This window comes from Toxorhynchites rutilus, chromosome 2 (assembly GCF_029784135.1).
Source record: "Toxorhynchites rutilus septentrionalis strain SRP chromosome 2, ASM2978413v1, whole genome shotgun sequence".
Classification (NCBI taxonomy): domain Eukaryota; kingdom Metazoa; phylum Arthropoda; class Insecta; order Diptera; family Culicidae; genus Toxorhynchites; species Toxorhynchites rutilus.
The window spans coordinates 70831966-70858448 of NC_073745.1; the positions used below are offsets into that span (position 1 = coordinate 70831966).

At 36.6% G+C, this 26483-nt stretch overlaps 4 protein-coding genes across 6 annotated transcripts; 1 reads left to right on the forward strand and 3 right to left on the reverse strand.

Moving 5' to 3' along the window:
* Positions 1-3697: 3697 nt before the first annotated feature.
* LOC129765743 (transcription factor grauzone-like) lies at positions 3698-5822 on the reverse strand. Its single transcript, XM_055766165.1, has 4 exons — positions 5719-5822; positions 5438-5659; positions 4239-5378; positions 3698-4178 (listed from the first exon to the last, which is right to left on the reverse strand). The coding sequence occupies exons 2-4, from the start codon at positions 5567-5569 to the stop codon at positions 4020-4022; spliced, it is 1431 nt and encodes a 476-aa protein (XP_055622140.1). The 5' UTR covers positions 5570-5659; positions 5719-5822; the 3' UTR covers positions 3698-4019.
* Positions 5823-9109: 3287 nt separating this feature from the next.
* On the reverse strand, positions 9110-22682 carry LOC129765745 (transcription factor grauzone-like). 3 transcript variants are annotated; one of them, XM_055766168.1, is made up of 6 exons: positions 22575-22682; positions 22332-22516; positions 21856-22135; positions 20685-21794; positions 20423-20625; positions 9110-18930 (listed from the first exon to the last, which is right to left on the reverse strand). In XM_055766168.1, the coding sequence occupies exons 3-5, from the start codon at positions 21985-21987 to the stop codon at positions 20464-20466; spliced, it is 1404 nt and encodes a 467-aa protein (XP_055622143.1). In that variant the 5' UTR covers positions 21988-22135; positions 22332-22516; positions 22575-22682; the 3' UTR covers positions 9110-18930; positions 20423-20463. The 3 variants fall into 3 exon arrangements, with proteins under 3 accessions (XP_055622143.1, XP_055622142.1, XP_055622141.1); XM_055766167.1 differs by having other exon boundaries at positions 9110-19507; XM_055766166.1 differs by having other exon boundaries at positions 9110-20625.
* A 429-nt stretch (positions 22683-23111) lies between these two features.
* LOC129765746 (methylglutaconyl-CoA hydratase, mitochondrial) lies at positions 23112-24474 on the forward strand. The gene is made up of 2 exons (XM_055766169.1): positions 23112-23471; positions 23532-24474. The coding sequence occupies exons 1-2, from the start codon at positions 23337-23339 to the stop codon at positions 24318-24320; spliced, it is 924 nt and encodes a 307-aa protein (XP_055622144.1). The 5' UTR covers positions 23112-23336; the 3' UTR covers positions 24321-24474.
* LOC129765748 (phosphomannomutase) lies at positions 24382-25428 on the reverse strand. The gene is made up of 2 exons (XM_055766170.1): positions 24683-25428; positions 24382-24631 (listed from the first exon to the last, which is right to left on the reverse strand). Exons 1-2 carry the CDS (start codon positions 25291-25293, stop codon positions 24484-24486), a joined length of 759 nt encoding a protein of 252 aa, XP_055622145.1. The 5' UTR covers positions 25294-25428; the 3' UTR covers positions 24382-24483.
* Between the last annotated feature and the right edge of the window lie 1055 nt (positions 25429-26483).

Consider the following 26483-nt stretch of genomic DNA (forward strand, 5'->3'; position numbering starts at 1 on the left):
ACAGACATACAGCTGTACTTGCGTTGTACTTCGAAAATTGTATGTCTATCACCATGTACAGCGCTAGAACCATGCAAGCAATTCGGTACAATCGCTGTACCTGTACCGACCTATTTTTCCGCTGTACATGGCTACAGTTGTACTGTGCGCAGCGCCATAGACGGTTAGTGGTGGGTAGCATGAACAAAACGAATCAAAACATTTGGTATACATTCTTTTCATTGACTTTCTCTTGAGTTAATAACTCAGATTGAAACATATTTGTTGTGTTCGATAGTTTAGACGCTAAATAAAAACCTTTTTCATTGAAATATTGGTGAAAATACAATGCAATAAATTCAAACTTCTGATTGTCAGTCTGACATACGGTACAATGTACAACCAAAGTATGTGTGTCATGCTATCGTGGTACCTGTACAACGTTGTACACGTACAGCGCTAGTACAGTTGTATGTCTGTCCCTGGTATTATACTTATGACAGACATACATCTGTACTAGCGTTGTACTTCGAAAATTGTATGTCTGTCACCATGTACAGCGCTAGATCCATGCAAGCAACTCGGTACAATCGCTGTACCTGTACCGACCTATTTTACCGCTGTACATGGCTACAGTTGTACTGTGCGCAGCGCCATAGACGGTTAGTGGTGGGTAGAATGAACAAAACGAATCAAAACATTTGGTATACATTCTTTTCATTGACTTTCTCTTGAGTTAATAACTCAGATTGGAAACATATTTGTTGTGTCCGATAGTTTAGACGCTAAATAAAAATCTTTTTCATTGAAATATTGGTGAAAATACAATGCAATAAATTCAAACTTCTGATTGTCAGTTTGACATGCGGTACAATGTACAACCAAAGTATGTGTGTCATGCTATCGTGGTACCTGTACAACGCTGTACACGTACAGCGCTAGTACAGTTGTATGTCTGTCCATGGTATTAGGGATGCCAGGTATCTTCCTCAAATACCCTTGCACGGTATATGGTATTATCATCTGATGTTTTCACTCATGGATAGCTTATGTTCTTGTTTTCAAGAAAAATATCTTGAAAACAAGCGTGCAAAACAAAATAACAACGATTTCGTTTAGATACTATGAGGGTTTTATTTGTTTTCCAATAATTTTTGAGTTTGTTTATATCTTCGCATATTTTTAAATATCTCCAAAATGGAGACATTTCTTTACGTTTGGCATCCCCGATTCGAACGCTAAATGCTGATTTTGACGTTTTGAGGGATGCGAGTGCGAGTGAATTCAAAAAACTTTGAAGTAGCTCGCACGCTGGATCACACACGACACTAACTGGCATGATGTGTTCACACGGTGTGGGTAGCTGCACTGCAGTAACTGACTAGACCGACTCGTATGCTTACTCGCACCGTCTGAACTCGGCTTTAAGCCGGGTTATTGTCATGTGTGATCCGGCGTGCGAGCTACTTCAAAGTTTTTTGAATTTACTCGCACTTGCATGCTTCACAACGTCAAAAACAGAATTTAGCGTTCGAATCAGTGATGCCAAATGTAATGAAATGTCTCTATTTTTAAGATATTTGAAAATATGTGAAGATATTTATAGACTTCAAAATTATTGGAAAAACAAATAAAACCCTCATAGTTTCTAAACGAAATAATTGTTATTTCGTTTTGCACGCTGGCGGGGCACGCTTTCTTTTTGAGATAGTTTTCTTGAGAATCTCTAATATAGAATCATTATCAGATCACAACTTACAAAAAAAAGTATTGTTCTAAGAAACAGAATACATATTCGATTTAAAAAAGTACATTTTCATTCATTATTAAAATTTTTGAAGCGTATTTATTGCACCTGCAAATCGACTATCATTTTCATTTCACAAAATAAATAAAATTAAAAAAAAATCTTTTAGACTACCATTTATAACATCACATCCTTTCGGAATTATCTGAGCTATGGATGTTTTCGAGATTCTAAAAAATATCGACAACAATCCCAACGATATTCCAAAACAAAGGCACATCAATGTCATTTCTAATTTAACTCTTGCAGGTACAGCATCCCTCATGACTGTATCTTGGCGTTGTATTCGTGGAGCAATTAAATCCAACAGTTTTTTTCACTTGTTCAGGTGTTATTATCAACACTGCTCTGTAATCTCGGGGATCCTCATCGTAGAGTTCCTTCAATATTGTATTTGTTGCTCCTTTTCTTTGCATCTAATTCCTGGCCCGAATCCTTTTCTCTTTCTGCTTTTTCGGATAGTACCTTCAGTTCAAAGAAATTCAGCACAAAGTATGTATTTTTAAACACGATCAGCGTTTGTTTTGCTATAAAATTGTGTGATGATACATTCAACTGAAAACCTAAGATGAAAACTGCCAATAAAGAAGTCGATTTTGGACCAATCATTTGACAAATTCGGACCTGATTGCTGTTTCTGACTATTTGATGGACATTTGAAAAGTCGCCTGGCATCCCTGGTAAACCCGTGCCGTAGTATCTAGTTTCTCGCCAGCAGCTCACACTGTGTGAACGGACAAGGCGAGTCAACCAATTGTCAAGCGAGTCCACCGGGTCAGTAGCTGCTCATTGTCAAGTCAGCTACTAGCAACGTATAAATGGGCCTTTACTCATGATAGAGCGCTCGCTTCTATATTGTCAAAAATAGGGTGACCAAAATTGTCGATGAAATAAAAAATCTAACTTTCTTATCTCTATAGATAGAGGTAAACATAGTTCGACAATATTGTAGCTCCAATTATTTGAGACATCTTTGTAGAACAAAGTTTTTCTCTATCTCTTGAAACAACCGATATAGCACCTTTTTTTCTGAATTACGTAGGGTCACCATGAAAAAAACTGGTTTTTTACTCTAACTTTTATATTTCAAATTTTACATGCAACTGTCTTCGAAAGACTTTTAGAGCTTACTAATACAAACATTTTTTGATGCAGAACTTGTCAATAGCTCAACTTTACTCAAAGTTATTGATATTTCTTCCCAAAAACATACTCTTTTCATTTGTTTGTCATTTTTTCTGGGGCAAACATAATAAATGTTTGTAGACGAAATTTGAAAGAACAGATTTCACTCTACATAAGCATTAGGGTTAAAATTCTACATCAAAATGATCCTCGTACGACTTCTAGAGCTTATCAATACCAACATTTTGCGATGCAGAACATGTGAATATCTTAATCCTACTCAAAGTTATTGATGGGTAATCATCCGAAAACTCATGATTTCAATTTTCATTTAGTCAAACACAAAAAATAACATAGTTTTGAAAATCACATATCATGTAGAGTGAAATATGCTCTTTCAAATGCCGCCAATAAACTTTGTTTGTGTTTGCCCCAGAAAGAATGACAAACAAATGAAAAGAGCATGTTTTTTGGAAAGAAATATCAATAACATTGAGTAAAGTTGAGATATTGACATGTTCTGAACCGAAATATGTTTGTATTAGTAAGCTCCAAAAATTTTTCCAGGACAGTTTGCATGTAAAATTTGAAACATAAAAGTTAGAGCAAAGAAACAGTTTTTTTCATGGTAACCCTAACATAGAAAAAAAGCACTATATCGGTTATTTCAAGAGATAGAGAAAAACTTTTTTCTACTAAGATGTCTCAAATAATTGGAGCTACAATATTGTGGAACTATCATCGAAAATTTTTGTCACCCTATTTTTGACAACATAAAAGCGAGCGTTCTATCATGAGTAATAATTTTGTCTAAGACAGTTTTTATCTAGAGAATAAATGCTAATTCCACTTAAATGCATCTCCTGGACCATTGTGCAATGGTCACATAATGTGAAAGTCACGACCAAAACAAAAGGAACCGCTCGCGGGTAATCGGGGGTTTTATTTCAAAACGTTGGATTTTTGAAATTATGCAGCAAGCTGAACATTGTTGAAAAAAATCATTATTATTAAATCCCACCCATAGCAATGCCACGAAACAGCACCAAAGTGCCAACAGCCTCCTATTGTGGTTCTACTACAATCCACTGCCTTGGTGAGATACGCATTAACCAATCAAAGAAGAAGCCTTCGTCCTCTGATATTCCTGCCATTCTAGTGGATGTTCCTTTTTTCGATGCGAATACAAATTAGCAGATGACTTGAACTCCTTTCCACAGTGAGGGCATGAATACAGCTGTTGACCGGTATGTGTGGCCATATGTTCCTGGGAATGCAGAGTACAAAGCATGAAAACAGCCCCCGTTTCAATCGATTTTCAAACTACCTTCAAAGCCAACGCTCGTTTGAATGACTTTTCACACAGTGAACACTGATGTATTCGTCCAATCGTATGTTGATCCTGGATATGTTTCCTTAATGCGTGTGAATTTGGAGAACGTTTCCCACACGTATCACACACATGATCTCTAGTTTCTTCCTGGTGCCGTATCATGTGCTTCTTCATCGAGTGCTCGTTCTTCAACCATTTGCCACAGGTCGAACACTGGATCCGCTCTGCATTAATATGTACTGCCTTATGTATCAAAAAAGCACTCCTCGTTTTCAATACCTTCGAACAGACTTCACACATGACTTCATTTGCACGTTCGTGGATATTTTTATAGTGGCTTGCTAGTGCACCTCTGGTAGAAAATCGCTTGTCGCAATTCTGACAAGGAAAATCCTTTTCATCTTTATGTCCCAACATATGTGAGTTGAGCTTATACCTTTGGGAAAACTTTTTTGGGCACATATTACATGCGAAAGTTTTTTGTTCGTCTGGTACATGTGACAACTGATGTTTGAGCAAACTTCTCCTGGAATTAAAATTTCTATTACACTCCGAACAATGAAAAGTTGCGGGATTCATGTGCACGCGTATGTGTTCTCGTAGGAGGCTTTGTCCTTCAAACCGAAAATTGCAACACATCACATATCCCGGTTGATTATGGACTGCGTTGTGGTGTTGTTTGAGTTGTTTGAAACTCACGAAACATTCCGAGCAGTCCTTACAGTCCATTTGACAAAACTGCAGAATATCCTGATTTGTCACCTCGACATTGTGTTCCGATTGTTTTTCTAGTTCTTCAGATGGTTGCTTCACTTGTTGATACTGATTTTCTGTCACTTCGGGCTGTTCTTCTTCCTTAGGATCTGGGATAATGTTTGATATTTCTTCCTGTCCGACTTCACACACGATTTGCTCTGCTTTTTCATTGTCAACTAACTCCGTTTTGATAATCGCATTTCTCGATTCATATCCTTCGCCTCGACTAGATTCAGGAATAAGTTTCTCTTCAGTAAACGGCATATGTTCTGACCTTTCTTGCTTCCATAGCTGTTCAACTTGACAATAAAACGTGTGAAATTCTGACATCTTGCTCCAACAAATAGTACAGATGGTAAGGCCTGCCAGCTCTTCTTCCTAAAAATAAAAAAAATCATGTTCCTGAAGCATTATATTGATGACAATTCAAGAATTACGGTAAACCAGAAATGCTTGGTCACTACATCCTGGATTTGATGTGCATTGCACTCTGTGGCTTGACTGTCAATAGACACGATATTAGGCAGGTTCTCTTGGAAACAGAAATTACATATCTTAGAACAAATCATTATTTTTATGCTAATGTAATCGAGGAAGATCAAGAAAGTGTTGTCGATGTCTGCAAATAACGTAATCAAATAGACCACCACGCGACAAACCTGCAATTGGATTATATATTTATATATATATGATAGAGTTGAAGTTATTATTGCATTACGAATCAGGGATCTTTTCGTTTATTTCATCAATGGAACCAATTTGCTAAAAATTTTTTAAACGTAATGAGTGCTGTTTGTTTATATCAAGAAGCTGGAATCTGCATAATGCGTTGGTTTGTATCAAGACGGTACACCTGGGTGAGACAGTACGCGAAGTATTGGTTATTTTGTTAACACTCCTATACTCGCGCATAGGTCTGAGAGACCGAGAAATCAAAAATTCGTTCATTTCTTCAGAAAACATCATTATATTCGTACACATAATATATACACACACGTATATACACACTTGTGAAAAAATTGCACTTGCGGAAGAATTGTAAACTGTAAACTACAAATTAATTAATGACTTATGGTTATTTTACAGTTACAGCTTCGGGTTTTTTTCTATAAACTGAACAATATCAACGATAAAACAAGTCGCAAGAAGTTCATAGAATTTTTTTTATATCATCTTTTGACGTGGGACTACGTCTAACCGGAATATATGGGGGGTAAAATGAAAACATAACACTGAACATGCCGGAAAAAATGCAAGATTTCGAATGCTTAAAACTCGAACATTTTCTACTGGATCGGAAAGATGTTTGCATCAATTGATAGAGAATATTTCTACGCATCTATCGCAATTAATAAAATGTTATTTTTCATTAGATAAATAATTGAATAACTGTGAAGTGTTAAGCGTTATCTAAACGCCCTAACTGCCTCGTTTTGATTGGCCCGCTTTACGGTTTCCTCAACATAGACTTCAAAACCGAGCAGCCTTGGGGAAATCGGAATTTCAAATACATGAAAGTTGGGGAACTTCTGTTCTCTTCGAAATGTGTTTCCCTAACACAGAATTCAAATTCAAGGAGCGTGGGGAAGTTGGCATTGCCAATTCATGCATGTCGGGGGCATTTTTGTTCCGACCAAAATATGTTTCCTCAACACAGGCTTCAGAACCAAAGTGTCTAGGGAAATTGGGATAGCAAATTCATGCAGATCGGGAGTATTTTTGTTCCGACTGAAATCTGTTTACTTATAAAGACATCTAAACCAAGGTGTCTGGGAAAATCGGCATTGCAAATACATGCAAACTGCGAGTACATTTGTACTCGCTTGCCTTCGTGTTGACTAGAGTGCGTTTCCCTAACACGGTCTTCTAAACTTAGGTACCTGGTAAATCTTGCAAACACTACAGACATGGCATTTGTTCAAACTTTTTGCTCACAACGCAAATATATTGAATTCAATTGAATTCGGAAAATATTTTATTTAATCAATACAAACAAATGATCATTAAGATAAGGTAGTCCCACGTCAACCTTGCGGTTATATCATAGATATAACCCTATATAACCCATCTATTTTTTATGCCCTATCAAAAAACAGGCTTTAAGTTTTTGTTAACCAAGAACACAGAAACAAAAAATATTAGATATAGGAAAACTTGAAATTCCAGAACCTTTATCATTTGGTAACTATCTAAAAGATCGTTATACATTATTCTCTTCAAAAAAGACACAAAAAACACGCTACAACTGTATGAAAAGTAAAAAATACGTTTGTTTCGAGCATGCAGTTATGGTCTGATTATTTTACTAATGAAATCTGAATCGATAAATACGTTTTTATGTTATTTCATAGCTTTCATACTTTCATGAATTGTATTCAGTTGCTTACTTTCAATTAATAACATGAAAAAAATTCGTTTTTCGTTATTTGTGTTGAAGTATCAAAAACTACTATGTTCTGAAGAGCTTAATTAGATGACTATTAAAACTGAATGAAGATGATGAAAACATATTTTCTGGACATTTTTCATTCAATTATACCCCCTTCTTCAAATGAATACCAATAAAGCTAAAAAAAATATACAATAGCAATATTACAGAGAAGTTCAACTTTCGGTCTGTGACATCGTGCGCTAGTATATGGTCGGTGTTATGTCAGAGTGGACCAAGTAGCAAAATTAAAAATTTCGAGTTATTGATTGTATTTAACTAAGTATTACGTACCACACTTATCAGATTTGGAAAATCACGCGTACAGCAGGAATAACGTATTGTAATTGTTTTGAACGCTCAAAGAAAGCCCCTTATAGCACCAAACTTCAAGCTCGTTTTTCTCAAAATCAGAAAAATGCCACATGGTCCGGTCTGACTTAACACCGACCATATGTGTTAAGATTTTGCACGCGAGTACAGGAGGGTTAAAAGATGAAAAATTTCATTAAATATGAATATCATATTAAAAAACCTCAAAACAGCTTTTATTTAACCCTCCCGACATGATTCCATAGTGATTCATTGTACACCGTGGTACACTAAGTTACATTTGATGCGTCAGTTAGCTAATTAGACAGACCTGGCTAAATTTTATAACGAAAGAAAAATTAATATAAAAATTGCATTCTGGTGACGTTAATACGTAACAAAAGCGTCGAAAAGAAAATTTAAATATCGCTTGCGTTACGTCATAGAAAAAAAAAATTAAAAATCAATAAAAAAACATTCAATTTTGAATGTATATTGTTCAGCAATTTTCTTCTTGATGAATTTATGATATTCTTGTTCCAATCGATTTGAACATTTCCAAACAATACATTGAAATATAGAAAATCATAAATTTTTCAATAGTTGGTTTGTTAAGAATAGCGTTGAAATGAGAGCTTCTAATTGCTCATAAATCTGTACAGACCACTTAAACTACAATGGATATAATACGGTGTTGTGTGCAAATATCGGATGATTTGCAAGGTGATGGTCTCTCTTGCCTGCTTTTAAACATTGCGTAGAGTAGACATTACAGAAATTCAAATATGAAACTCTCTAGCACAAACATTTGGTAGCACTGCCAAAGACCGACGGATAAATGTTTTCACTGAGTGAGAGGCGTGTATGCGTATGCGCTTGGGCGAAGACAAATAAATCAACAGAGGAATCAAAGGAGATAATCAAATTCGAGCGCGGTTAAGAAACAATGTGTATAAACCAAGCCCCGGGCAAGGGGATATGATCCGCGAGTCAAGATGTGCTACAAATTTAGCTGTCATTGCCAAACCTATCAAATTACTCGGCGAACTCAAGGCAAATCTATGGAACAAGGTGCGCCCATTCGCTAACTAAAAAAAGAATTGTTTTTTGAAAAAAAAATTTATGTGAAATGTAATGATCATGATGATCACAAGGGTCTGAATGATAATATAAAACGTAGAACCCTAGGTTGATCACTTGAAATGTAGTATTATATTATAATGTAAGCCAACTTAAGAAATTGAAAGAATTTAAGTGAAATAAGACAATAAATGAAACGCTTGCAGCGTAAAACGTAATGAATATAATGAATATAGCAATGAGTATTTCATAAAGTATCAGTATATTCCACAAATTGTGCTCAATCGTCTTAATTTACTTTTGTGTATTTTTTAAATGGCTGCAGAAAACCACTTCACGTTTTGACCCACCTGGTAGTATGTTAAGTGCCTTGTTTTACACCAGCTTGAGAGTTTGGCAGTTCTCGCGAGTGACAGTGGTCGCAAATTGCATTTGCGACCCGGACATGTTTGACGCTGTCAAATCCTATGTGCTAGTATACGGATGCCCTCAGGCTGGTATAAACATGATGTATGAGCACGATGCACTCTTACAGTGCCAATCACATACAACATTCACGTCACGTTCACGTCACGTCACGTTTCGTTAATTATTCCCCCATGTAATTCTTATGGAAATATTCACATACACCAGTAACGGCAAGCTCGTAGTCGGCAAAATAAGTCCAAGAGAATAATTGACGGAATGGTGACGGGACGTTGTATGTGTGGTATACATAAAGCGAACGGTGTTGACAACAAAACATTTTATCTATGTTTCGGTGCGTGTTCATTCGCCAGAGCGCATGTGTATGCAAGTAGTGAGGGTTCAGTATTGTGCAAAAAACTTGTTGCACATCAGCACCGTGTTGCCTTCTGAAAACAGCTGATGAATCGTGAACGCTGTGAAATCACGAACAGCTTGTTCATGCCTAATAAATTGAAAACGGGCGAAACTTAAATTGCAATATTGCCCGTAGAACGAACGCTGCGTTTGCTATTTCTCTTTTATAAAAAACGTTCCCTGTTTCCTGATTTAGTACCATTTCTGAAAGCCGTAGCTCTACGTGAAAAAATTAGGTAAAGTTTTCTAAGATTTTAGTTATTGATATTCATACAAAATTAGTTATTGATATTCATACAAGAGAGCCCGCCAGGTCAAATGCGGCCCGCGGGTTGCATGTTTGGTTTAGCTGTGCTAGAGAGTGTTAAGTGTGATTCACATACAACATCCACGTCACGTTCACGTCACGTCACTTCACGTTATTTCAATTATTCTCCCAAGCAATTCTAATGGAACGGCAACTTCGACTTGCCATTGCTGGTGTATGTGAATGTTCCCTAAGAATTGCATGGGAGAATAATTTTTCGTAACGTGACGTAAATCGCACTTTATAGGGTCCCTTACACGATAAATAATACTGACATCATCAGAATGACAATAACAATGATCGTGTAAGGTTGACAAAATTGAAATGACGGGCAATAATGATTTCCGGTTTTTCTTATCTCGCTACATCATTACTATAATAGGGCAGAGACACTATCATTCGAGGTGTCCAGGATATGTGCGACACCTTGTGTTAAAATTTATGTTTGTGAAGCAGTTTACTCTCTATCAGGTTAGTGCCCAAAGGAAATTTTAAATTCTTAAAATTTGAATGAAAGTTATTACTTGCTGTTTCTTGGATGCATTAAATTTCACTTAGTAAATTTCCTATAATTTTTCAGAAATCCCAACTTTAAACTTATTTTTGTAAAATAAAATTATAACCAGATATAATTTTAGTTCGAGATATTTCCCCCCTTGTGGAAAACCCTGTCATTCTATTACATAGAGCAACATATTTGATGCGAAGAAACTGATTTTCATTTACATTCTTTGATTTTAAAAGTTTGGTCATTCGAAATTCCGATATTATTTTCGCTTCACAATGATGGAGTACGAGGCTTAAAATGTTAATTCGCGATGGCGGCGGAACATTGTCGACGTCTATTGCCCAAATACGTGGGTGAAGTACACGGGTAAGATACGGTGTCGATATCTACGAAGGTATTACATGGTAATGAATCAAGCATAAGCTATTAAGGTTACTATGAACAAATACAGTTTCAAATTGTTAATAGACCAATTAAAAGAATTTTAAAATGTTTTTTGAATGCTCATAACATATTGTTCTGAACCTTCTTCATCAGAGACAATGAGGTACATTATAAGAGCAGATCAAATTGTAGAAATTATAATTAGAAACCATTATTAGAAACAAGTTTCGTTCAAGATTTTTTTCATTTTTTGCAAAAAAAACCTTTCAAATTATTGACGGAGGTGTTTATTTCATACAATACAATTAATTTTCATTTCAAAAATGTGTTTCTTTATCTTACGGCTATGGAGATAAGAGTTGCTGCATTTCTATAAGCAATAAAAATGATCGTGTAGGGTTGAAGAAAAATTATGATGCGGAATGGAGTGATTCTTGCTAGTTTTGTCATTACTGATAGTGACAATGCTACTGATCGTGTAAGGGCCGCTTATGAGACAAGCGGTATTTAACATACTATTCTCAACGGATCTAGCCAATCCGCGTTGACGGTATTGAGCTTCGTTGACATGTTTAGGGGGGCGTCAAAAAATAATTGATTTTCAGGCGAAAAAGGCGAAAAAAAATCACTTGTCTTGCAGGTGGTGAAACAATCTAATGCGAAAATTGTTTTTGAAGACAACTTTATATTACAATGAAAAGATTCAGTAGCAATGTAGGAAATGTAGAGACAAATAGTTAAAGAAAAATCGGAAATGCGTGTTTCAAGTAATTAAATAACATGATGTAAAAATTTTCATTCAAATTTTAACATTTGAAAACGGGATTCGTGCATTCTAATCTGATTGGCGATCTAACGTACAAATCTACACCTAGGCGGCGCTGCGGTGAAAGTGATGATGGTTTTAAATTTTGCCATGTGCGCTTATGGAAGGTTTGTAGTTCTTTCCATAAATTACAATGTTATAAAATGTCATAAAATGTCATAAAAGAATATTTGATTGCGATGAGTTTATAAGAAATTTAATTCTGCGCTATTTTATATATAACATGTTATTTATTTACCTCTTTCAGTAGTGAAAACTATAAAAATGTTGACAATGTTGAAAGAAGGAAATTCGAGAGAACAATCAAACACAAGTAGAAAAATGCACGATTCCTGCATGTGAGAACTACCTTGGAAAGCCCGGAAGTAAAATTGACGAATTTACGTTGGATTTACAACCAGATGGCGCAGCGAGTAAAATGAGGATGTTTTGTTTTTGCGTAAATTCGTCAATATACGTGATTTGTTTTTTGAGTTTTAGGTTACATTAGCATCATTTTCTTAGTTCAAAAACAAAATCCAGATGTCTCACCGATCGTTTACGTTTTGCGTTAGATCGCCAATTGACGAATTTACGCAAAGCTGAATCAGCTCATGCGACATCTACATCAGAGCTCAGAACCACAAAAGTGAGGGTGTATGTTTATTTTACGCACTGAAAAGCAAGATTCGGTGGTGATTATTCATTTTATTTCAATTTAGATTCATTTCAGCCATTGAATGTCGTCAGTATATGGTAAGAATGTTGGAGTTTTGTATATTTACGATGGTTTCAACACACGATTTGACCAAAGTCATAGATAATCTTCGAAAATTTTATGTTTGATGATGCATACCGGTTATTGATACTATGGATAACTGCGATGAAATCGATATCACATCAAATTGGCTGATATCATTGATTATGTAGGGGCCGATACGAGAAGAATTTGCAGTATTTTAGTAAAACACCCTATTCATCGTTTACTTAGTTGAAAAAAATTAAAGTTACAATACTTATAACAAGCCATTTCTCGTAATATACATAGCACATTGTAAAATTATGATTTTCTAACCTTTTCAGCGTAGGAAGATTACATGAAACCGGGAAATTTGAAGATAAATTCTGATTTTTCTAGAAAATTTGAACGAATTTAATACCAAAAAAACAAAACATCCTCATTTTACTCGCTGCGCCATCTGGTTGTAATTCTTATGGAAGGTTTGTGGTTCTTTCCACAAATTACAATGTTATAATCATAAAAGAATATTTGATTGCGATGAGTTTGTAAGAAATTTAATTCTGCGCAATTTTATATATAACATGTTATTTATTTACCTCTTTCAGTAGTGAAAACTATAAAAATGTTGACAATGGTTGAATTAAAGAAGGAAATTCGAGAGCACAATCTAACACAAGTAGAAAAATGCACGATTCCTGCATGTGAGAACTACCTTGGAAAGCCCGGAAGTAAAATATACGTGATTTGTTTTCTGAGTTTTAGGTTACATTAGCATCATTTTCTTAGTTCAAAAACAAAATCCAGATGTCTCACCGATCGTTTACGTTTTGCGTTAGATCGCCAATCAGGTTTTGCTACTCTGCTCTCCTCACCGGTATGCTGGTGTTTCTGCCAGTGAAACACTTTCTTCGTGTGTGTTACGTGCCGTTTAATGGTTTGGCCAGCTTCGCTATGTAGGACCAAGTTCCCGTTTTTCTCATCCGCTACCGTGTGCCTTGTGGGAGAAAATCGTGACTGTCCTTTACTGCGAAGTTGGCGCTGTACGATTACAGTGTCTCCGGGTTTCACACGGCATTCACGTGCGCCACGACGAGCATCTTCTCTTCGTTTAGCTTCAAGTTCTGCTTTCCGATCTCTATCGTCAAGCAATGCCTCGTCTATGAGTGTTTCTGTGCGGTTAAGTAGAGGCAATCCTCGTCCAATTTTCCGTTTCATCATAATTTCCTCGGGAGGACGCTGTGTTATACTGTGAGCATTTACTGCTTCGCGCAATTCAACTATATAATTCGTTTTTTTTTAAACGATTGAAACAGATTCGCATTTTTGCAATGGCGTCATTTCGAAACGTTTGAACCAAGTTTCTCAACATTTCAAAAAATGGTGTCTTTTTGAAACGACTCTAGCAGATTTCCAAGAATGGGCAGATGTGGAGGAAAGTCGCTCACGAGAGTGTGTGTGCGCGAGGACGACCCAGCAAACATTAAATCGTATAATTTTGCACGTGCCAAGTCTTACAAGAAATCCGAATAAATCATAATCGCATATAATATCAATCAAAGTATGTATCGTGTATATTTGAAATCGCATAAAATGTAAAAACTCGATTTTATATACCATTATCAAAATAAGTCGCATATCGGTATAATAAACATCAATTTTATGATGTACATTGTAGTAAAATATATTTAATCCGCATCATATGCGTATATTACGCTGATGCAGTTTGTGTGTTCGTATAAGCGTATAATTTAAATCGGTTCAGTACTGGAGTAAATCGTGTTGCATGCTGAAGAAAATCATGAAACAGTAAATCATATTAGATCCTAATAAAGGACATATTACATCATATTAAAATGTCAATGAAATGCTGATGCACTCGAAAGTTTTAACCGCTATTGAATTAAATTGCAGATAGCCGTGCGAGATAGCTGGTGGATGATAATCCAGACGACCGGAGGTCGAACCCATAACGGAGCAGTTTTCACCAAACATCAATCTGTGCCATTTTAAACATAAAATTCCACTCCCAACACAAGTCAACCAAACAATTATTATTTCTACAAACATAAATACTCAATAATAAATATATAATATATAAATATATAATAAACATTTCACGAAGTGTGTATATGCGTGACCATTATATTTAGTGAACAACTATACGAATGTCAAACATTTGTACTTTACTTTTGCACGTATGAATCTAACGACGAATATATCCACGAATAATATATGAATCCGTTCAATCCGGTGACAAAAGGACTAAAATCAAATAAGAATAGTCCGAAAATGATATTAAGCATTTAATAAATATTCCACGCCACTGACATTAATTTATACATTTCATTGAACAATATTTTAAAATAGGAAAAAAAAGTCACTTGTCCAAAAAAGTTACTTCTGTACGCGCGTCGGTGTCTCAGACCGAAGGTGATGAAAACGTGATATACGTCCCCTTTGTACCAACTTATACGATACGCTAAACGATAACGAACAACGAATGACGAAGCTAGAGAGAATCGCAATGTCGTATTGTTGATGTTTTCTGAGAAATGAACGAATTATTGATTTCTTGGTCTCTCAGACCTATGCGCGAGTATAGGAGTGTTAACCGTCATGGTGTTTCGTCGAAATTCATCGGATATGCTAAATCATGTACGTTTGAACCATAAAAATTATTCCCTGGTGGTAGAGGAGACTGGGAAGAATTCAGGCTCTGCAGGAGTAAAATGCGGACTTAAAGAAGGTGGTCTCAGCTCCCGTTCTAAAATAGTAGTATTCAAATTCAGAGTGCCGAGGAAAATATACCATACTAGTGGTCAATGATTCTATAAATGTACCTCTTTTGTACTAGTAGCTATAATGACCAAACAGAAATATTCAAACAAATCAGCTTTTTCATTCAACATTCAAAGAACAGGTAATTTTAAACAGAAAATTTTTTATGTTGGTACAATAATAATGTTGTGCATCATTCTCATGGTGTGCTTTTTTTTCAATCGTCCTCATATGAAATAGTAAATTTATCAATATACTAAAATACCACTTCATTCAAAAACAATTATTCTGCACCATGTTTATTTCAAAATTATATTTAATGCAACTTTTAAAATTATGACATCATACTTTTTTATTATAAATATGTCTGTTCTTTTTGATTACAAGAAATAAATATTCGCTCGGTCAATCAAATACTGAAAAATAATTATTCGAATGAATCAAATATTTAAAAATGACCCCACAATTAATCGTCAATTGTCAATAAACGCAAAATTTAGACATCTCTATTTGCAGTCAAATCCCTTTCCACATTCCTCTGTATATTTATACCGTTTCCCCTCGCGCACTTATTGACGACTCGGTCACACCTTTATTCCACACATCTTGTATAAGCATTAAGGATGCTTATGACAGGCTGGCATCACAAGTGACGTTTTCAATGAGCCCTTAGTAAGCATTAGTAATGCTTATTTAAAGCTGTAACTGAAGCTTTTAAAGAGCCCTATATTTCGCCTTTTTAGCATTATATCCACCCTATGTTGGTTTATAGTGCGTAATAAGCATTTATTCAGTATTCTATATGTGGATACAGTGCTGATTTAAGATCATTTCTTAGTGCTTAGTGGTTACCTGGGTACGTTGAAGACACAATATTCAGCAAATGAAGCAATCACACAAAAGTTGTATAATACATAATACATTGCTTGTGTTGTGATATGATTTGTATTCCATTTCCAATAGACAAAATATCTGTTGCATCAAATCAGTCTACATAATGTTTGCGTTCGCTCATCCTTTTTCTCACAACACCCATTTCGCGTTTGAGAAATTGTTGAGTAAACATCGTTTGCCAGTGCGCGTAGAGCGGGAATGCTTTCTTAAGATTCATTGCACCTCTAATAAATTGCCGAAAGACGTGGTCTTACGTTGATCGCACTTGATTGAAAAATCACAAAATCAAATGTATTTGGTTGCAGTATTATATGGATAGAAAACATAATAAACTCTTTCGCTTGAATGTAATTTTCAATTCCAAGGGAACTGGCAGATTATTTTTCAGCAACGATAACATCTTTCCAGATTCTCCTCGGTACTCCAAGCCCACCAGTGGTTAATGCTAACACGATAACCACCTGTTCATTGCACTTGATTGAAAAATCACAAAACCAAATGTATTTGGTTGCAGTGTTATATGGATAGAAAACATTAAAATAAACTCTTTCGCATAAATGTATTTTTCAATTCCAAGGGGAACTGGTAGATTATTTTTCAGCAACGATGACTGTTACGACCCCTCGGTCGGCGCAACTCACCTCACAATTTGAGGTAGCCTTGCAGACAACACGAAAGAAACGTCACCGTGACGCAACGGGCTCTTGGTAGGTTAAACGTCATTTTGAACAGCTACGTGGTAATTTCAGGGGTTATGGGCACCTTACACGATCAAACTGATTGACAATAAGTGTCTTCAATATCGTGACAGCTAGGCTTTCGACATCCGATCTAACCTCAATCAATATTTTGCCACCTTACACGGTCAATATCGCCCTCAACCCGAGACAACGAAAATATCCGCGATGGCTAGTGGTGACATTCGAGTTTGGGATCCAAACTATTCTCCATCAGATTAAAAGGCTAAATTGCAATTTTCAATTGGTAAAATTTGAATGAAAATATCTACTTGGTATTATTTAATTAGTTGAAGCGCGTAGTCCTAACTCTAACTTAACCTATTTTCTATGAATTTTCTGATATTCCTACTTAAATTTATTATTATTATATAGCGTCAGTTTCAGATACAATTTTTGTATGGGATTTTCTCACCACTTGCAGAAAAAAAGTGATTTGCATTCACATAGAATACTAATTTGATTTGGAAAAGTTAATTTTCATTCATAATTTACACTTTAAAACTCGTTTTTCCTTCTCAAAAACACATCATAATACTCGCTTCACAAATACAGACTGATCCTTTCAGTTTCAGGGATGCCAGATTATTTTAGATTGTGAAAATATATGCAAATTATATTATCTGCAAGCAAATGTTTTTATTCGATAAATAAGACTATGACAGTAAAACCCCGATTATCTGTATCTGTATCTGTACCCCGATTATCTGTATCTGTATCTATTTTTGTATTGATAAAAAATAGTTTCTATGTTTAAAAACCATCCCAACTATTCACGGATAATCGGGATTCTACTGTAACTTGAATTACCACCTGTGATTTTCCCAGATCTTCTCATTCTCCAAATTTTATAGCGGAGTGTGAAGAAACACACAACTTAGACTAAAGTGGCTGCCCCGCTCGCTAGCGCAAAGAATGACCGAGTTCAATGTTAAAAACATTCCTAAGACGTTGTTAATTTTCATTCACTCTCTCACCATCACATTGTCAGTTACGCGAAAAGTACTGTATTTTGCTATTTTAGGTACAGTAATTTACATTTAATGCGACATTTTTCTAATTGGACAGACCTGTATGCGACACGTTTAGTTAGACATTTTTGTAAACATCGAGTTCGGGCCCAAATTATGGCCCCACATTGACATTCGCCGCCAGACGTCGACGCTGTACCACTCTCATCTTCAATGTCCAATTACAGGTTAAATCGCCTCCAATGCGACACTGAGTGGTTCTCCGACATGTCGCATTAAATGTAAATTACTATATCAGTTTTCCAAACCAAAAGCTTTCATTCATGATTCCTACAATTTCAGAAGTTTATAAATTTTAATTGCAATCGCAAAAAAGACTAACAAACATTAAATGTCCGCTTGCAAATCTGGCAACTCAATCTGGAAGTCCGTGAGGTAAAACGTCAACATCATGCATCCATACGAAATGTCACGATATTGATGCCCGAAAATCAGAAAATCCGGATTTCTGCGTTGTCGGCCATGTTCAGCTGTCATTATGCTCTCAAATGTCATCATATTGTCAATAAATTTGACCGTGTAAGGTCCGCTTTAGACATCAATTGAATATAGGCTACCCAAAATCAAAACCAATATGGCGTCATTTGTTTACCAACATATCATTTGCGAGGATTGAAATCGTTGAAATCACGGAGATAGTAAAAATTTCGGTTTCTCACGGAGGTGTTCACATTTAACATGCAGTTTAAAGTTAGCCACTATTCGATTCGTAATTGACAAAACCAAAATGTCAGTGAACCGCAGCAATATTGGGTACACTGTCAATATGAGGGATTTGACGTTTTAGTCATACCCCTGGGTAATTTGCGATAGCAGAAAAGAATTGTTCTTACAACGCGAGCACGTGAAGTGGGAAACTACAAGTTCATTATTTAGTCAAGTGAGTTAGCGCTTATTTTCGAATTCCAAGTTTGTTTTCCCCTATCCCAACATTTGACAGATTGAGGTAACATTCGATATAAAAAATTGCAAGTCATATAGCTAAAACTCAGATTTTCCCAGGATAACCTAAAACACGAATTGCACATTTGAGAACTATCGCGGATTGAGTCCATATGTTACCGTCGCGTCACCAACAGAACCTAAAAGAGAAAGTAGAAACCTGAAACGAGAAAAGATATAAAATTAGTATAAAAAATTCAATATTTACAGGAGAAATAATTTAACAGAAGTTTAGCAACAGGCGGATATTAAAGAAGAAATAGAGTAAGAGTACTAAACGTAAGTTCACGGTTATGTCAATGTATGTATTCATTACTTACCATGATTGTATGCCTTTCTAGGAAGATTTCAATACTCGTATCAATACATTTTAAAACTCGGAAACCAGCATACTCATTTTCTTCTTGTTGGGCTATCTCCAACAATGACATCTTTCCGAAATCTTTCCTATGCTGGATGGCAACCAAACAAAAATAGTTCCGCGCGTGTATGTGTGTGTGGTGGCTGCTTCGATGTCTCAAGCGGAACCGTTTGTGGCATCACTCTCCTCCTTATGGGGTTCCTTCTGGCCTAATGTGCACAAACAGACTCTTGGTGACACCGTCCATCAGCGCTTTCATGATAAACGAAGTTAGTTTCACCACAACAGCGACAACATGTTCCAATCGCTGTTCAATTATAACTAAGTGGATTTCCGAGCGGCGCTCGCTCATATATCGATTGGTGATTTCAATAGCCTGTTTTGAAAGCATTTTGAAGGCTATTGAAACAAGTTTTTGGATGAAAAAGTAACAAGTATATAACGCGTAAACATTTTGCTTTTCGAATGAAGTGCTTATCATACCATTTCGTTCGGTTGTTTAGGAGCTATTAACGCTCAAAATCTCGGTCTCAGGCGTAACGCTTTCGTTTTCGAAACTTTGATTTTACACCCCGGTATAGAAATGAAAGACGTAGTCCTACGTCAAAAGCAGACCAGTTAAACCAGCCCTTCCTCTCTGGAATGGAAAGCTGGTTCCAAATAATACACATATTCCAACGTAGCATGACAATTGAAAATATTCAAAAAACTCTATGGGAAAATTTAAAAAATTCAATTCGCATGTGTTCTACAATTACATATTGACGAGCGTTGTTAGTCCATTTGATGTTTGCAGTAACGAAACTGATCTTCGTTCGAAAGTGGAAATGGATTTTAATGTGATAAAACACACTCCTATATCGTCTTCTATCTATATAAATAAAAATGGATTACCGAATGTGTTGATAAAAGCAAAATTCTAGCAAGGAATTGTCAGATTCAGGGCTGTCTTCATTCTATCATATTTTCTGTATCAAATATTTATTCCATGTAACAGAAAAACATGTTATTTGCAAGTGGATGAAAAATCTTGCACGAGAATTGTGTCTGAAAATAATCTGATATTATAAAGTCAAGTTTTGGTAGAAGTACTTAAATTCTATAGTAAAAATAATTTTAAAGAGTAGATTAGAAGATCAATCAATGAACTGTTCTGCGATTGGACCCATGAAGGTGCGCTTAGTAAGAAAACGTGGATGTGATAACGTAAAATAAAATTTTGGGCGGGACGAAGTTTGCCGGGTCAGCTAGTAAAAAAAATTAAAGTATACCGTTGGACGTTTACGTTTACCTGATTTTATCTACGTTGCTTATCTATATAACAATAATGAATTAGCCGTCACTCATGAATACTTTTTTCGTCTTCTGATATTCCTGCCACTCGACTGGGTGTGCCTTTTTTCGATGGGAATACAAATTGGCCGATGATTTGAACTCCTTTGCACAATGGGCACATGAGTAAAGCTGTTGACCGGTATGTGTGGCCATGTGTTCCTGCGGAAGAAGAGTGAAGAGTGTAATAACATACACGCATTCAGACGATTTTCCACTACCTTCAGAGCTAACGCTCGTTTGAATGACTTTTCACACAGGGTACACCGGTGAATTCGCTCCATTGTATGTTGATCCTGAATGTGCTTCTTCAGTGCATGCGAATTCGGGGATCGCTTGCCACACATATCGCACACGAAAACACGAGTTTCTTCCTGGTGCCGGATCATATGCTTTCTCATCGAATGCTCATTCTTCAGCCATTTACCACAGGTGGAGCATTGGATTCGCTTTGTGTTGAAATGCTCCGCCCTATGTATCTGGAAGGCACCTCTAGTCTTCAATACCTTCGAACAGATTTCACACATGACTTCATTCGCCCGTTCGTGGATGTTTTTAAAGTGGTTTGCCAATGCTCCCCGGGTAGAGAATTGCTTGTCACAATTCTGACATGGAAAATCCTTTTGATTCTTATGTCCTAACATGTGTGTATTGAGCTGATACTGTTTGGCAAACCTTTTTGAGCACAGATTACATGAGAAACTCCTCTGTTCGTTTGGCAGATGTAACAACAAACGATGGTTGAGTAAACTGCGTTTAGAGCAAAAGTTTCTTTTACACTCTGAACAATGAAACGTAGATGGGTTCATATGAACACGTATGTGTTCTCGTAGCCGAGTTGGGTCGTCAAATCGTAGATCACAACACATCACAAAGCCCCGTTGATTATGAACAGAGCTGTAGTGTTTCTTAAGCTGTTTGAATGTTACGAAACTTTCCGAACAATACTTACAATCCAGTTGACAAAATAGCAGAATATCTTGATCATTCACCATAACATTGTGCCCCACGTTTTGGTTTCCGGTTTTTGGTTCCTCAGATTGTTCTTTCTCCAAGCCAGATGGAAGGTTTAGTTTTTCTTCTAGTTCGATGTCACCAACGTGTTCATTCCCCATTTCATTGTTAACTACTTCCGTTTTAATAATCGCATTCTTAAACTCATTATCATCGTCAGGAATCTCTGCACTCGTTTCAAGTTTCTCTACAAGAAACAGTTTATATGTTGAGCTTTCCTGTTTGCACAGCTGTTCAACTTGGCAGTAGAATAAGTGGAATTCAGACAGCTTATTCCAACAAACACTACAAATTTCAAAGCCTACGAGCTGTTCTGGCTGCAAACAAAAAAAAATCGTGTTTCTATGGTACGTATAATTCGATAATCGTTAAAACTACCGTAAACCATAAATGTTTGGTTACAATATCTTGGATTCGATGCGCATCGAACTCCTTCGAATAACTGTCCACCGATCTGATATCCGGCGGGTCCTCTCGGAAACAGAAATTACATATCTTTACTGTGTTCATCACTTTTAATATTATTAACAGGATTCATAGAAGAAGAATTACTGCGTTGTTTACATTTTTTTATGTTTCTATGAACCCGTTCGTAAACAATATTCAATCAATGGTCGATTTATATCAAAGTACGTAGAATAAGAAGGTAGTCTACTCCCTGCTTTGTTCAAGTAGTGGTAGGCAAAGAAAAAAAGCAAAAAATAGTTATTAACCATAGATCGAATCCATATAAATTCAAACATTTTTTAATTTTTTAAATTGTAACACAAGAACTGTCTCGAAATATGTTTCGAAATAATGAAATAGTAGTCTACTTAATCATTTTAAAATTGAAAACAGTAAAATTATCGCACCTGTACTATAAAAATAATGCAAACCCGATAAACAAATGTGTGGAAAGGTTATATCGAAGCAGTGTCGTTCTCGTTCCCGATCCAAGGAACGAATGCATGGGATAACTGAAAACATCTCCGATTAGTTTATCTCATTCGAAATTATTCTGTTCCGGCATCGCGGGACGTGGTATTTCAACATTTTGCTGAAGTAAACAAAAACTATACAGTATGAAATCGATAGAAATTCACATAAAACGTTACTTGCAGTGAAAAACAATTACACTATCGTGTTTACCGTCGACTCGACCGGCGATTTTGCCACTTTTCATGATGTTTAGGACTTTTAAAATCGAGAAATATTGAAAAAACTTCAGAACTTCGAACAAATTGAGGATTTTTTATTACTTACTTCGTTGTGTGTGTAGCACATGCGCTCTCCGTGTGTATACATAGGAAATATCCCTTACCTTCTATTCTATGTACTTCGAGCCAAGACTCGTAGAAGTATATCCTAAGGTGGGCCAACTTGCTAAAACCACTCTTCAGCCATCTTGGAAGTCTACTGTGTTTTGTTTGTAAACAAAACACAATACGCTTGTGCCGGAGCTCGCTCGTGATCAGTCTGTCTCTTTCACGCTTCAAGAAAATAATTCCCCTTCCGCTTTCTTCCGTACTGTTTTCATATACCGCTCCCCTAACCCACTTAGTGACGAAACGGCCTCACCTAGTACCATAGACCCGTCTTGGCTAAAACCACTCTTCAGCCATCTTGGAAGTCTACTGTGTTTTGTTAGTAAACAAAACACAATACGCTAGTGCCGAAGCTCACTCGTGATCAGTCTGTCTCTTTCACACTACAGCAAATAATTTCCCTTCTGTTTTCTTCCGTACTGTTTTCATATACCGCTCCCCTAACCAATTTAGTGACGAAACGGCCTCACCTTAGGATATACTTCTATGCGCCTTGAATCAGCCTTAACTGAGTGACAATATCGTTAGAGGAAGTCATCATAGCTTTACAAAATGTTGTTCAATTTGGCGAGGAATACAAACTCTGTTATCAGACTTCTCAGTATTAATAAAAGTTTCACCCAAAGTTTCACTGCTACGCATCGGCAGTACTCTGCACAGGATCCAATCAGGGGACGTGAACTGCAGGCATAACTTGGATAAAATCATCAAAATACTGTAAATAAATTCTCGCGTATTTTTCCACAGCTATCTTACCTCACCGATGATGACAAGCAAGGTATTGCCATTGTGGGCCTCAATCGGCCAAAGGCCCGAAATTCTTTCAGCAAATCCCTGGTTCGCGAACTGCTAGATGCGATCGATGTGTTGACCCACGATAAGAATGTACGCGTAGTGATTTTGCGCAGCTTGGTGCCGGATATCTTCTGTGCTGGGGCTGATTTGAAGGAACGTGCCACAATGACGCCCCAAGACGTGGGCCGGTTTGTGGCAAAGTTGCGGCAGATGATGAGCAATATCGAACAGATCCCGGCCCCTGTGATTGCCGCAATTGATGGGCCAGCTCTAGGGGGAGGGTTGGAAATGGCACTCGCTTGCGATATGAGAATTGTTGCGAGCAGTATCAAATTGGGGCTGGTTGAAACTAAGCTTGGAATCATACCAGGAGCAGGAGGAACTCAGCGATTGCCAAGAATTCTGAACCCGGCCGTGGCTAAGGAATTGATTTTCACAGCTCGACAGATAACTGGAGAGGAAGCTAAGTCCCTGGGGATAGCAAATTATGCCGTGCAGCAGAATAAACTCGGAGATGCCGCTTTCCAAAAAGCCTTAGAACTAGCGGGGGAAATTGTGCCAAATGGCCCAGTGGGTGTTCGAATGGCTAAGAAAGCGATTGATAGAGGTTTACAGGTAGATTTAGCAACTGGATGTGCCATTGAAGAAGCCTGTTATGCTCAAGTTATTCCTACGAGAGATCGTATGGAAGGTTTGAAAGCTTTTGCCGAAAAACGTAAGCCAAAATTTATTGGCGAGTAGGGATTCTAGAACTAGATCGATACAAGCAGTGATATAAAGTGCATTTACGTGTTGAACGATAATCTAGCTCAAAGCTCATTTCAAGAGAATTTATTGATTAGTACTATGGTTACAGTTTTTTTAAATAAAGGCTTGAAAAGCTATATTTCCTTAAGTAATTGCTTCATTGAAGGTTGAGAAGTTCTATCAGTTGACGCTTAGTGTCTTCTGGCGAGTTTACTTTATGTCCAATTGTCCTAGAATCGTTGAATATTTCATAATCGTTACCACCGGGCTCAGTTTTGTCACCGAAGAAATGTATTTCCTTGAAGCTGAAAAACACAGTGAGGTTTTTACCGTTTTGAATATATATTAAATCTCACCTATTTGCTTTGGTGGCATGTCTCAGACAGTAAGTCTTGTCCCATCCGTTGGGGAAGACATCGAAGCTTATTTGTCCGCCTATGCTATATGTTAAATCAACTTGGCTGAATTCTTTTCTCAGCACATCAATCATCTGCTGCCTTATGTGATTTTTTTTATCGTATTCGAAGAATTCGATTCTTTCTTTTTGCGAGCAATTTCTTCCAATGGGACTAACGTTGATCATTCCATTTCTGAATTCAATAAATGTCCCCCTCTTGATTGGAAGTTCGAGCTCAGACAGGTATTTTAGTACAAAATTGATGAACCTTTGAAGCACCTCTTCCCCAAGGTACTGTGAAATGGAAACTTTTCCCACTTCCTTTCCTTTCTCGTATTGGACTAGTCCATTTTCTGGGAACACGTAGTCGAAATACTCGAGAATCTCACGTCCATTCAGTTGCTCATAGATTTTCTCCATATCAGATCCCCCTACGAGTCCTATTGTTGCCTTTGGTTGAACTTGCTGATATAGAAAATCTTTGAATTCGCAATCGATCACTCCTCGTGGTTTTGTTAGTGTTCCATCCACATCAAATAGAATCAAAATTTCTTCTCGCTGGAGAGTCATTCTGGACTAGAATATCCTTCGGGGCTACGAGTTGAACTATCGCTGTTAGTGATATCACAAACTACATCTGCTTACACCACTCCTCGCCAGCTAATCTTTTGTGTGAGTACAGATGGGACAGTTTATGGGGCAAATAAACAAATAAACCGGTCAGCTGATTTGTAAACATTGCTACCCAGAGCAAACGTCACCTGTTTGTGTATGATTTTTGTATTCGTGGGCGTTTCTACGTGTACGACGTTGACGTTTGTCACTTAATGTTTGCTCGGAACCATGGTGAATAGAATACAGGTAGATCAACTTTTCGTTTTGCGGCCCTTTTGAAAGTACAGTTATTTACATTTAATGCGACATGCCGAGGCACCACTCAGTGTCGCATTAGAGACGATTCGGACCTGTACACTGAGAGAAATATTTAGTAAATATGACGAATTCTTTGGTACATATTACCAATTCACTAGTCATTTTCTACCATACTAATTATTGGTACATCTTACGAAAAAAAATTGGTAAGTGTAGATGTCCAACAAAACTACGATTAGTTGGTCCAGTGTTGGTTCAATAATGGTTCGCATCATTGGTTCAATATTGATGATAAATATCAATCAGTGATAGTAACGATATTCTTCTGAATAATTAATTCATATTTTCATTTATTCTATATATCTAGAATACATTACTAATAACTTATTCTATTTATAATTGCAATAACTCTACAATAATAACTATATACTAATAACATTAATTTTCATGGTAATAATTCTACAACTTCTAATGGGTTGTGGGCTTGGTCATAATTATGTTCCTTTTCCTACTGCACCGCAATGCTTTTCGCCATTTAGGGACAGGGACAGCTCATTAGCAGGCGATCGATGCCATCAGGATGCAGTATACATCTTTCGTAAGTATTGGTCTCGCATATCCTGATGAAGAAATACAAAGATATCAATGATAGTCGATGAATATGTATTTATGAAACAAATATATTATATGTTAGATAGACGTATATTTAAATGTGACATAAAAATTAAATGCTTACCTCCGAGTTACAAATTGCTTTTTTAATAAAGTTGCCCACTATTTTCCAACGTTAGAACCTGAAAAAAAATCTTTATTATAAACTTAACCTTGTGTCTCACTACTTGCCCTGGCTTCCATCGACTGTTTTTCATCCTCCTCTTGCCATACGA